This window comes from Vombatus ursinus, unplaced genomic scaffold, assembly GCF_900497805.2.
Source record: "Vombatus ursinus unplaced genomic scaffold, bare-nosed wombat genome assembly UNPS02004241.1, whole genome shotgun sequence".
Taxonomy (NCBI): Eukaryota; Metazoa; Chordata; class Mammalia; order Diprotodontia; family Vombatidae; genus Vombatus; species Vombatus ursinus.
The window spans coordinates 237,691-250,976 of record NW_020944019.1 but is presented as its reverse complement, the minus strand read 5'-3'; the positions used below and the strand labels follow the sequence as shown (position 1 = coordinate 250,976).

The 13,286-nt window shown below is 56.1% G+C and overlaps 1 protein-coding gene across 2 annotated transcripts in view; it reads right to left on the bottom strand.

Moving 5' to 3' along the window:
* The window catches only part of PHF8 (PHD finger protein 8), a 24,451-nt gene extending 12,867 nt beyond the window's left edge, over nt 1-11,584 (bottom strand). For both annotated transcript variants that reach the window (XM_027877128.1, XM_027877138.1), the window contains exons 1-10: nt 11,464-11,584; nt 6,482-6,567; nt 5,696-5,816; nt 4,822-4,982; nt 4,238-4,379; nt 3,313-3,499; nt 2,229-2,391; nt 1,363-1,450; nt 939-1,045; nt 294-385 (exon numbers count right to left, since the gene is read on the bottom strand). In XM_027877128.1, the coding sequence (XP_027732929.1) occupies nt 294-385; nt 939-1,045; nt 1,363-1,450; nt 2,229-2,391; nt 3,313-3,499; nt 4,238-4,379; nt 4,822-4,982; nt 5,696-5,816; nt 6,482-6,567; nt 11,464-11,561 (1,245 nt within the window). In that variant the 5' untranslated portion in view covers nt 11,562-11,584. The remainder of the gene's footprint in view (nt 1-293; nt 386-938; nt 1,046-1,362; nt 1,451-2,228; nt 2,392-3,312; nt 3,500-4,237; nt 4,380-4,821; nt 4,983-5,695; nt 5,817-6,481; nt 6,568-11,463) is intronic.
* Between the last annotated feature and the right edge of the window lie 1,702 nt (nt 11,585-13,286).

Genomic DNA, 13,286 nt, shown 5'->3' with positions numbered 1-13,286 from the left:
CTTTCCCCTGCGTGGATGCCTGCCAGAGTTGATTTGGGCAGGCCTTGCCTCAAAGGACACTCCCAAACCATCAAGCGCCCCGCCCCCCCCCGCCCCGGGGGGGGCCCCCCCCACCCTACACGCCCTCCCCCATCCCCCCCCCCCGCCGCCCCCCTTGGCCCCCCCCCCCCCCCAGCTAGTCATCTGTGCTGCACTGAATCAGATGGACACCCTATGCCCACTGGAGCTTGGCAGTTTACCCAGGAGTAAGTATAACACTCCTGGATGGTCATAGGAGGAACTTGGGAGAGTACCTCTTTCTTAGTCCAAGACCTAAAGGCCAAGTTCAAGGCTTTGGCTCCGTGGACCAGATATGAAGCAGGGTGTCTCCTGTTCTCTCGTAACCCTGTATGAACAAAGAAGGGAAGAGAGCCACTGGCAGCCACCCTAGCACTGCCCCAAGGCCTGCCCAAATCAACTCTGGCAGGCATCCACGCAGGGGAAAGAGGCCTGGTCTGAGAGCTCTGACTGTCTGGGCAAGTTCTCCGGCTAAGTCAATTTGGAAGGGGTGGGTGAGCAAGACACAGATGCAGGCAGCTGGGGAGAAAATCTGCCCAGAACAGAAGCTCCCTGAGGACACCTATTTTTGAGAGGGTACACATGCAGGGCAGGCCTGGCCTCAAAGGACACTCCCAAACCATCAAGTGAGAAGCAGGGGGACTCTTAGCCCTCCAGACTGTGTCCCTCCTCTAGAAGCAAAGGAATGCACAGTAGGGCAGGGGAGTGGGAAACAGGGGGGCCTGGGCCCGAAGGGCAGCCATTGGCCCCAAACCTAGGAGGCAGAAGCCCTGAGGAATGTTGCCCCAACCCTCACCCCAGCCCCCTCAAAAGCCAAGGCATGCACAGCAGGGCAGAGAAGGGACAGATGAACAGAGGGGAGACAAGAAGGGACTCCTTACCTCGGAAGATGTCCAGGATGTGCTTTCCCACGTACCAACAGATGGTCTCAAAATTGGGGAACCTGAAGAGGTCAGCTGTACTCAGTCTCTTCTCAATCTCGTAGGCCCTGGTGAAGGAGGGGCAGGGCAGGGTAGGGGTGTGAGAGAAGTGAGGTGAGCCAGATCCCTGGTGCCTCGCTCTTCCTTTCCTGTCCCCCCCTGGGCCTAGCACATCAGGCCACTGAATTGGGGTGGTCCCCAGGAAGCTAGGCTCCGTGCTGCTCGGCCTGAGGGGGGTGGGCATTTGTTGGGCTCAGGCAGTGACTGCTGTCGGGCTTCTCCGTGCCCTCGAACCCTCTGCTTCGAATGGTCCCCATTTTGGGTTCGTGGCAGGGAGAGGGAGGGAAGGGCTGGAACCAGTGGCCAACCTGAGGCCTGCACTCACTTGAGCTGCATCTCGATGTTGAGGCTATGTAGGAAGTTCCCTCCAAAGGCAAGGCAGTCCACGGGCGTCAGCACCGCATGGATCCAACCTGCCAGCACCACAGGAGAAAGTCACACCCACTACAGGCTGGGCCACGACAGGGCCACAGGGACATAGGGCCAGGCTCAGGGCTCGCTCAAAGCCCTCCTCTGCTCAGGTCTGTTCTCTAACCCAGCTAGAAGCCAGGAGAACCCCCATGCCCCTAACTGCCCCCCCCCCCCGGCCGGCCTGTGGAAGAAAGTCTTCCTCAGCTTCCCAATGATGGGGGTGGGGTGGGGGTCAAGGGGCCCCAGGTCTGCTTCAGCATTTCTCCTTCTGGCCTGGAGGGAATGTTCTCCCACCTGTTCATTCTAGCCATCATCGTGACCTAGTCCACTCTGCCCATGTCTGCTAGCTTCACCTCAGAGGCAATCCCTCACTGCCAGCAGTTAAAGCCATGCCATGGAAGCGAGCACAACAGGCCGCACTTCAAACCTTCCGAGTCCCACATTCCTCACTGTGATCCCAACAGCCACCACTGCTGAGCACTTCTCCTTCTTAGAGCCCTCTCCCTTTCCTTGGCACCAGGGACTCTGTGTTCTCCCACTTCTCTGCCTCTCCTGACTGTCACCTTCACTGGGACCATCCCCAAGGGGTGCATGTCCCCCATCAAAAAGGCAGGTACAGGAGGGGTACACATAACAGGGGAGAAGCTCCTGTGAGCCCTAGACTTAGCCAGGGCCATCTCCTCCATGCCCTGAGGAGGGTCCTGGCTAGCCCTGATGGCCAAGGTCCCCTATAGGCAGCACCATTGCCTTCCTCCTTCCCCTGAGAGGCCCAAAAAGAACCTGTGGGAATGAAGAGTGTCTGGCCTTGCTTCACGGAGCATTTGTAGCACATGTCCACCTGGTCCCCAAAGAACATCTCTCGCTGGTTGGAGGAGCTGCTCCAGCACTCGAACAAGGACAGGTTGGCTGGGGTTGGGCGGATTAAGTAGAAAACCTTCTCACCCTGAAGAAGAAAGGGGGGGTGGGGAGAAAAAGAAAAAGAAAAAAAGAGAGACAGACAGACATTGAGGGAACCTTGACGAAGCAGCTGGAAGGGGCCTCAGTTTACAGACAAAGCAACTGAGGCACAGGGATGAACATGGGGTCCTGCCCCCAACAAACACCCCTAATTCAAATCAGCCCCAAGCAGCAATTGCTTTGAAGGGTGGTAAATGCCAGGGCCAGGCCTCAGTCTGTCTGAATGAGCGGATGCTTAGCTGTGTGCTGGCCTTGCTACCCGGCTCAGCCTAAGGAAAAGATGACGCTCATGAATGTCAACAGTGTTTTGGGCAAAAGCTGCCCCCACCAAGAAAGGGGCTGCCAAGAGAATGTGCTACGCCATGGTCAGCGGGAACTCGGCTCTCCTGAGAAGCACTAACTAAGGAAGTCTTCTCCTGTCTGTCAACAGGCAACATCTCATGCCTTTTTGCCTAGACTGTCTACACTTGAAAGGAATGGCCTCTGCCTTTTCCTAAAAATCACTGCCAACTCCCACAAGTTGGTCCCTGGTTGGGACTGGCCCTCCCAAAGAGGCAGGAGGAAGGTCAGATTTCTGTTACACTGAGTTTCTATCACTCAGGTAAAGAATGACTAGGGAAGGTGGCCAGAGACAGACCCATAGGACATCGAGGTGGCCTAGAGAAGTGGACCCTAACCACATCAGGGAGTTTCCTAACCAACAGGTCACCTTCACAACAAGCAAGGTCAAACCACCAAGTATCTGCACATGACTTAGAAGACTCCCTCAGAAACCATACCCAAGCCTGGTCACCCCCTGAACAGACTGGGAGGTGGAACTGGGGGCCTGGATTATCCCTGGAAACAGTCAATCTTAAGCAAGGAAGCTTGCAGGGGCTGGAGCAGGGCACAGGGCCTCACCACCTACCCTGAGCACATGGTACCAGACAGAGGTGCCACCAAAGTCAATGTGGAAGTCCGTGTAGCTGTCCCGCACACCCATGAGGCAATACTTTTGCACGCTAGGCCGTTCAAACACAGACTCCTCCGGCCACAAGTTCTCCACCCAGGAGAGCTTCCGGACAATCTTAGGGGTCTCCACGAGATTTGAAAGCCTGGAAACAGAGGGGTCAGGGTAAATGTTTGTCATGACTCCGTCTTCTCGGACAACTGGGGGATTCTTAAGGCAAAGGATTATAGATACAGAGAGGTGCTGGGTTGTCTGGTACTTTGAAACAGATAAAACTGAAAAGAATTCTTTCCCAGAGTCCACAGGCACGTGCGGGAAGAGAACAGTTAGGTTCTATTGTTACTTTGACAGCCTTTTGCTGTCCCTGCTGGCCTACTTCCAATCTCCCCAGACCAATCAACCAGCCCCCGACCCGTTCCTGTTCTCCACCAAGTCTTGCCTTTGGTCATAGGGTTCTAACTCCCTCTTCGGAATCTTGGAGCAACTACTGTCTGTACTACATGGCTACTAGGCTTCTTGGCACATCCTTCCTTCTATGGAAAGCGAGTCCCCCAAGGGTGGGGGAGGTAGAGAACACTTCTCTGTACTGGCCCCAAATGAGAGCATGCAAGGTTTTCAGCTTTCTTAGAAGCCTGACAAAAGCTTAACTTGAAGAGAAAATGCTTTGGGGCCAATTTTGCAAAATCTACTCCTAAGGACAAGGACTTATTCTGAGACCTGAATGCTACTCATACTGAGCTTTGTCTTGGTACAGACACAAAAATCAATCAAGCAATGGGCCTTTCCTGAGGGCTAAATGTAGGCCAAGCCCTGTGCTGAGCGTGTGTGAAAAGGGGAAACCAAAATAAAACAAGTGAGGTGATCACAAGGCCCCCACACTCACCTGGTATCAGAAAACTCGAGGCTGATGACGTTGAGAACTTTCTCCCTTTTGCTGCTACAGTAATAACGTACAAAGTCACCAAGTTTCATCTTGCAATCGGCCTGACGGGTCACGTCAATAACATCAATCTCTTTGTCAGAACCTGGGGCAGCGGGAGGGGCATGGTAAGAAGTGGGCCCTGGGCTCGGGCCATCACGTCACCCTCCCCTACCTAGGAGGCAGCTCAGTGCCAGCTCTCCTCAGGGGAGAGCCCAAAGGCCTTCCCTCTCCCTGCATGAATAGCCACTTCTTTAAAACAAAAAGAGCCTTCCATAGGTATCATCTTATTTTAGCTATGAGGTAGTTACTTTAAATACCATTCTTCCCTTCCAACAGATGAGGAAGCGAAGGGTCAGAGAGGTCCACGGTCACACAACTGCTAAGGCACATTGGAGATTAAAGGCTGGGTCCCTCCCAACTCCAACCCCCACCCCTCGCCCGCCAGCATAAGGCAGCCTAGTAAGGAAGGAAGGGGCCCTGGCATGAGTCAGCACCTGGGCCATCAGACTGCAAAGGGAGGCTTCCACAGAGCTCCAGCCACTTACCGACATAATACTCCACTTCCTTCACAGTGAATGCTGGGGAGGGCAGGGTCATCCCCAGGCCATCCTTCTTAAGCACCAAAATGGGCACACTGAAGCTGTTCTCTTCCAGGTACTCCACTGTCAGCTGGGCCCCCGTGGGCTTCAAGATCACCTCATCGGCACTGGGGAGACGCAGAGGAGAAAGGCACATCACAGCAGGGAAGGGCTAGTCCCTGGCCTGTGGCCATCCTGACCGAGCCCAGTGGCTGGCTACATCAGTCCCACTCCTCAAAGCCATGAGGCTGCCCCAGCTCAGCAGCTCTCATATGTAGCACCATCTCACATAAACGCCACACTCCTATTCTGTCCTGATGGCAGCCCTTTCAGGGAGACAGAGCAGGCAAAGGCAGAAGTCAAAATAAACTCTGAGAGGCTGTGTTACCACTAGGAAGAGGCCTGTGGCACTGAGACCCTGGAGCTGTGCTGTCGCTTTGGCCTAGAAATGGCAGGGAGCATGAGAAGGATCAGAGAAAAATTCCATCTTCAATTAGGCAACTATCCCAAGACAGAGTGAATTTGTAGACGCTTCCGCTGCCTGAGATAGTTCAGATTCAGATAAAGTGATGCTCCCTTCAAGAACGAGTGAGCCAGGGTGAGAGGTGAACAGCACCTTGGGTGAGGAGGGCAGGCCTGGGTGACGTCCCCAGGTGGCCTCTCTCTGCATCTTGGAATGTGCTGGCCACCAACCTACAAGTGAAGGCTGTGCCCCTTCTTAATGGACGTGGTTCCAAGATGAAAAGAGGCAGTGGAGCATGCCTGCCAAAGGACATTCTGGCCAGGTCCTAGGGCAAGAGAGCCAAGGTACTGCCACCCACCTCCACCCAGATGCCCTCACCTGCGGAATGGCCTTCCTCGAAGCTCCCGGATGAACATGGGGCTCCCAGTCTGCACTGTCTTCCCAGCCTCTTTGCTCACTATCAGTTCCTGCACCTTTGGGGTCCCTCGGCGCCTTTTCACTGCACCAAGAAAAGTATGGAAAGGGGGAGAGGGAGGGAGGAAGAAACTAAGCATTTTTTAACACACACACACACACACACACACACACACACATCTACATCTATGTTTCAGTGCCTACTATGTGCCAAGCACTGTGCTAAGCACTTTACAAAGATGATCTCATTTGATCTTCATGACAACCCTGGAGGAGAACACCGTAAGGTGTTCTTACCACAGTTGTACAGTTGGGGAAACTGAGGCAGAGGTGAAGCACCTTGCTCAGCATTGCAGCTAGTAACTGAAGCCAAATCTGAACTCGGGTCTTACTGACTCCAAATCCAGAGCTCTAGCTGTTGCCTCATCTAGCTGCCACCTAATGAAGCTGGGCTTGGGCTGGAGAGCTGATGCCTAGGGCCCTATGCTCACAGCACGGGATGACCGGGCACGTCCCACAGAGACCCGAGAATATTGGGAATCAGGATTCTAGAATGGTGTTTGACTTCCTAAAAGAATGCCATGGAAAGAAGATGGTGCCATTCTACCCTGCCCAAAGCTGCTGGTCTGCTGAAGCGCCCCAGGTCCCAGTACACTCCCAGAGAACCTAGGCCAAGGCAGCGGCAGCTTCCTCAGGTCCCCCCAACACTCACCCCTTTCTCTGTCCACAAGAGAACAAGACTTGACTTACTAACAGAAGGCCCATGGAGGACCTCACAATTGGGGCAGTGGTAGAGGTCAATGTCAGCTGCTTTCTCCTCTTCTACGCCGACACAACTGGAAAACAGATGGAAACATCCCAATTAGTCCAGGGTTCAAGGTGCTCTCCTCCAAGTCCCAGGGACAAGAGCCTTCTAAACAATAATGACATAGAGTTGTGACACGGGACCCATTTTTTACACACCACTATTCAGGTTGATCAGAGAAATGAGACGCAGGGGCCACACACAGCTGCTCAGATCTGTCTGTGCCTCCAAGGCTGGGATGGCTCAGCATAGCAGGTAGCCCCTTTCCCACTGAGGCCCCTGGCTCTGCCTGTCCTCTGAGACCAACAAGGACAAGTGGCAACCTCCAAACACTTGAAGACAGCTCAAGAGTTCTCAGCATGAGGGGCAAAGGCTAATTGTTTTGCTACCTCCAAACTTAAGAAAGTGACGGAGGAATGATGAGGTCCGCTAGGCATTTATTCAAGTCATTCACTGATGAACACGTGAAATAGCCTGGGGCCATACACAGATCCCTGGGGCACTCCACTAGAGACCACAAAGGGGCTTACCCATTCATGAACAAAATGAACAAGCCTGAGTTTAGAATGCTCCTCAAGGGCTTCCCCACAAGAACAACAAGAGAGAATTCGGTAAAATCTCAGGAAACTCCAGTTAGTGAGTGTCCAAAGAGGAAATTAAGTTTGTTTGGTCTCAGTATGTTCTGGTAGAAAGAGTGTGCCAGCTGGCTTAAGCGGGGCAGAATTCTGCTGAGCCCAACAGGCAGAATGGAGGCCCTCCTCCACAGGGCCATCCTTGATCCTTCAGCGGCAGACCCTCTGAGCACCCAGAGGATCAAAAGGAAATCACTAAGGCACCTAGAAGATGTGTGATGAGAGCTTTCCACAACATCAAGGGTTCTGTGGCCACTTAAGAGTCTAGGTCAGGGCATATCGAGAGGCCCTCTCTGCTGTGAAAATGCCATGCTGGCTCCGAGACCCAGTGGAAGGGGCACAGGCAATGTTAAGGCCTAGGTCAGACTTGCACACATGTGCCTGCCATTTCCAGAGATATCTCCCCTTTATATTCCCTCCTCAGGTCAAATGGGACCCGGGCCCCATTCAAAGTGCTGGCAAAGGTGGTAAAGGAAGCAGGGTCAAGGCCCCAAGGTCTAGCTGGGCCAGGCCCACGTGCTCCTCAGAAAACAGAGTCTCTTCCCAGGCACATACATACTTGGGGGAGATGATGGAGAAGAGGAGTTTCTCCCTATGGAGTGTGGCTGCCGAATCCTACAAATTTCCTTGCCTCCACCAGAAATGCTAGGCTGGGGGAGGGAAACCCCTCCTGTCGAGGTGGCCAGAGGAGAGCCAAGGTATAGCACCAGCAGCAGCCAGAAATGAACTGGACACATCGGACATCACCTTCTGAATGACCCTTTCGGCAATCGCAGCAGCTGGGAGGACTTGGGATGGCCACCCTCAGTTCTTTAACTGCCACTGTGTCCTAGTAGGGATGTGGACTCCAGGACCAGAAGGGGCCTGCAGAAAACCAACTCAAAAAGCCAATGAAAGGCAGGGAAGAGAAGGGGCAGTTCAAGGGATGCAGAGAAAGGGAGAGAGAAGGGCACTCCTCATGGACAGGCCACTGCCAACAGGGGCCAGCCCTGCGTTCAAGTGGGAAGCCACATGGGGAAGGGGGAGTCTGGCCATATCAGGCCCTCTGCTCAAGGCCAGCACTTGGCTTTTAATGGCCAGCCACCCTGCCCACATCATTTTATCATTCTAGATTCACAGTGCAGGCTCCCCAGGTGTTTCAGAGGTCAGCTAAAAATAGATTAGGCAGCTGGGTGGTACAGTGGTTAGAGCGCCAGGCCCGCAGTCAGGGAGACTCAGCTTCCTGAGTTCAAATCTGGCCTCAGACACTTACTAGCTGTGTGACCCTGGGCAAGTCACTTCACCCTGTTTGCCTCAGTTTACTCATCTGTAAAACAAGCTGGCGAAGGAAATGGCAAACCACTCCAGTATCTCTGCCAAGAAAACCCCAAATGAGGTCATGACGACTCAGACACGACTGAAAACAACTTAACCATGACCACCAAAAACGGATCCTCGCGTAGGGTTTAACTGTGGCATTCTTCCCTGGCCTTTTTCCAAGTCGGACCTTTGAGGAACACCTTCTTCTGGTGCCTCTTCTGAACCTGGCTCTCTCCTGGGCCATTTCACTGCACTGGCCACACTCTCCTTCTCCCATCGTGACCCTTTGATAAACCAGTCCAACTCTAGACATCTTCTTCTCCTGAATCTCTCACCCCCTTATATTGCCCAGCATACCCAGCCATCCCTCAGCCTTGGACCACTCTCACTATCAGTTCCCTTCATTCCCACACACAGGCTGCTGCACTGAAGGTGGGAAAAATCACATCACTGTTCTGACTGGGTCAGACTGTTACATGTCCCCAGGGCCCTCACTACCCCTAGGCAATCCTACCATACACACCTCACCCACTGTCCACAAAGCCCTTTCCTCCCTCCTAAAACCTCCCATTTCCTACCTCCCCCCAGCTGAAAACCCTGCCTCCTATCTTACTGAATCAAATGGGCCATTCACTGAGAGCTCCCCCTTCTCCTCATCTCCTATTACTCAGGTGCCTTCTGCCCCCATCTCCTCCCTTACCTGTCTCACACAAAGAGGTAGTCTTACTCCTTACCAAGAACCAGCCTCCACCTGTACTAGCCATCCTCTAGCAGAGCAGCCCCTCTGTCATCTTCAATTACTCCCTCTCTCCTGGCTGCTTTTCAATTGGCTCCAAACATGTCCATGTCTCCCCCATCCTCAAAACCCCCTCACTTGATCCTTCCATCCCCACTATTATATCAGATCTCCCCTCCTTTTAGTAGCTGCCGCGACTTTCTCTCCTCACGCTTTCTTCTTGACCTTTTAGAAACCAGCTTCCAACCTCACCATTCCACTTTTAACTGTTCTCTCTGAAGTTCCCAGTGATCTCTTATTTGCCAAATCCAATAGCCTCTACTCATCCTCGACTTCTCTGTTGATCACCCTCTCTCCTCCTGGATCCTTCCTTCTCTCTAGTAGAGGTGCTTACGTCACAGCCCTAGTGTGAAGCTCCAGCATCCTTCCCTCAATCCCCATCCTTTTTGACTTCTCCATAGCCTCAGTCACCTCCTGGATCCTTCCTTTTCTCTAGGTTTCCAGGACATGCCTCTCTCTGTTCTGCTCCTTCTCGGTCTCCTTTGCTGGCTCCTTCTCCAGATCTCGCCCTCTAACCCTAGGGGTCCCCTGGGCTCTATCCTACTTCACACAGGGACCTCCTCAGCTCTCGTGGATTGAATGACCATCTATCTCCATGCTGAGGATCCTCAGATCTCCCTTTCCTGCCCCAGCCTCTCTGCTGACCTCCGATGTCTGCCTCTCAGACACCTTGAACCCGATGTCCAGTAGGCACCTGAAACTGCACATGTCTAAAACAGAGCTCATCTTCTTTCCCCCTTTCCTACTTTCCCGGCTGTTGTTGTTTGTCCTGTTTTTGAAGAAGACCGATAACACCACAACCTTGCAGTTGGCATGCTAACCCTATCCTTCCCTATTACTGTGGAGGGCAACGCCATCCTCACAACGCTCCAGGCTGACCACCCAGGTGTCATCCCGGACACCTCACTCTCTCACCACCATATCCAACTTGTCGCCAAGGCCTGTCAAGTTTCCCTTTGCAGCATCCCTTATATTTGCTTCCTTCTCTCCTCTGACCCTGCCCCCCACCCTGGTTGCAGGCCTTCATCACCTCATGCCCGGACCAGGGCACGTTGCTGGGGGTGGGGGGCTCTGCCTGCCTCCAGTGTCTCTCTACTCCACTCCATCCTCCATTCAGCCACCACAGTGATCTTCCTAAAGTGCAGGTCTCACCATGTCACACTCCCCCCCCCTCCCCCCATTCCAGGATAAACCCTAATGGCTCCCTACAGCCTCCAGAAACACACAAAATGCTGTTTGGTGTTCAAAGTCCTTCACCTCCTGGCCCCTTGCTACCTGTCTGATCTTCTTACACGTCAGGCCCTAACATGTTCTCTTTGGTCCAGTGACAATGGCCTCCTGGGTATTACCTGAACAAGTTATCTGTCCACTCAGTACTCCTCATGCACACCTGCAATGCTCCCCCCCATCTCTTCGTCTCGGCTTCCTTCGAGGCTCAGCTCAAATTCCACCCTTGAAAGCTTTTCCCCGATTACTGCCCTCTGAGATTGATTGTCTCCAATTTAGCCAGCGTCTATGTTTTCACAAACTGTTTACAAGTTATGTGTACCCCCAGGGCTTAGCATGGTGCCTGGCACACAGCAGGTGCTCAATCAATGCTGGCTCACTGGAGCCTGCTCCTAGGACTTCAGTTGGAAGTTGGGATCTGTGACTCGGCTTCCTCTTGTGGGGGTGTGTTTGGGTCCCCTCGCTCAGAGCGTTGCGGACTGGGTCCTTGGCTAGCATGGCTCTTTCTCCCTCAGAGCGCGATCCAAGGTGGATTCCACTGGGAGCCCCTAGAGTCTTGGGACATTAAGAAGGGGAGCCTAGCACTTCCAGGTGATCCCGATACCCTCAGTACAGAAAAAGACGAGGACGGGATGTCTGTGTCCGTGTCCGTGTCCTGGTGCCCCCCCCCCCCCACGGAATCAGAATTCTGTGGGAGCTCACGGTGGTACAAGGGCAACAGGTGCTCGGTTGTGAACAGGCAGCAGGAGGGCAGCCCCTCCTCCCGCTGCCCCCCAAACTAGGGCCGCCGACCACAAGGGCCAGGGCAGGAAGCCCGGGGGGAGGGGGCGCCACGCAGCCCGGGAAGTCTAAAGAGGGGAGGGGGGTGCCGAGGGGGGGTGGGGAGTGGGGCTTGGGGGGGGGAGCGCGGGGGAAGGAGCGCGGTGGGGGAGGGGCGCCGTATGCCATGGGGGGGGACGCCGGCTGGCCTCACCTGCCGTGGAACCAGTCTTGGCACAGATCGCACTCGATCATGAAGCGGGTCACGTCGTAGGGCAGCCGGCACAGGCAGTAGACCGGCGGGGAAGCCATCTTGGCCCGCGCCTGGGCCCGCGCCTCGGCCCGCTCCTGGGCCCGCGCCCCCCTCGGGGGGCAGAGCTGGCCGCCGGAGGCCGGCGGCTCCGCGGGCGGCGCGGACATGGGCGGCGCGGCCTGCGGTCTGGGGCCCGAGTGGGCGGGCGGAGCCGGGCCCGGGCGCCGGGCGGGCAGGCGGAGATCAGCGGGAGCGGCGGGAACGGCGGCACGAGCGATCGCAGCGCGGGGGGCGAATGGCGGGTACGAGCGCGAGCGCGGGCACGGCGCGAGCGCTCTCCCCGCCCCCCCGCGGTGCGACGTCACGTTACGTCACGTCGGCGGCGGAGCTGGGCCTGACTCTCCTGTGGCCTTCCGGCTCGGCCGGGGCCCCCCTCCCCAAGCGCGGCTCCTCGTACAGGAGGCGCGGCGGCGGCGACGGCGGCGACGGCGACGACGGCGACGACGACGACGACGAGGACCAAGGCGGCGGCCGCCCCGAGCCCAGGTTCCGTCCCCTCCCCCAGGGGGGCGGAGCCCGAGGCCAGCTTCCGGATCTCGCCCCGCCCCCCTCGCCGCCGCCGCCGCCGCCGCAGCGGTGGCTTCCGCCTCTTGCTGCCTCAGACTGGAGGCCAGGCTGGCGCGTGGCGTCCAACAAACTTTATTCAAAATGTCCAGGAAGTGCGAGCGAGAGAGGGAGGGAACGCCCGCGCGGGGGGCGGGGGGGGGGGGGGGGGCCAGCAGACGCCCTGTTGAGAGAGGCGTGAATCAATCCGACCTGCGCCATCAGGGGCGTGGCGGAAGGCTCCGCACCTCCCGAATGCCGGGTGGCGCAGGCGCAGCTTGCCCCGCCCCCGCCCCTCAGCCGGCGTGGAGCAGGCCCGCCCCCCGCCCCCCGCCCCCCAGTCGGAGTGCCTGGCAGCCCGGAGGGTGTGCGGGGGGCGCGCCCGGGGGAAGTAAAGGCACACCCTCGGGTATCTGGGCTTTTCCTAAAAGAAAGAACGTTTCCTTAAAGTTCGCCGGAGGCCGAGCGTTCGCGGCAGGGCTTCCTCAGGTTCCCAGCGAGGGCTGGCGGCTGGAGCATCTCTCCGCCGAGGCAGGGGTGGGGGCGGGGCGGAGTAGGGGGCAGTGGAGACCAGCGCGTTCTCCCAAACCCAGCCATTGAACCCGCCGAGGCCGCGGGGCGACCTGGGAGAAAGAGGGCCGAGCCGCTTGGTCAGTGCTTGGCCCCAATTCCGTTAAGTGGAACGGAAAGCCGCGTAGCGAGAGACGCCCTGATTCTCTCAGGCCCAGAGGAGTCAGCCTCCCTCGATCGCTGCCTCCCGCCCCCCGGGCCTCTCTGCTTTTGTCACAGGGACTCAAGTCAGCAGACGCCAAAGATGGCGAAATGACAAAGGCGATAATGCCACCGGAAGCCTGGTGCCGGGGCCCGGGCTTCTGAAGGTTTCGGGGCACCAAGCTGGGCAGTCTTCATGCTGGCATGAACAATCAAGAGCTGGGGTTTGGGGTGAGGGGGAAGCAGTTGCACTGTTCACCCTGGGAGAGACCTCCGTAACCAGAAAGGGCACAAATGCCAATCCCCTTTACGTGCCAACCCCCAACAGGAAAATGCTGCTGTGCCAAGGATGAGTCAACCTCTCTCTACCTCTTAGGCTCATTAATTATTACAGAGATAAGCAAGGAAACCTGGTATCCCAATCCTCCACCTCCAGGGAAAGCTCCAGCTGGACAATGGGAAGGTGACAT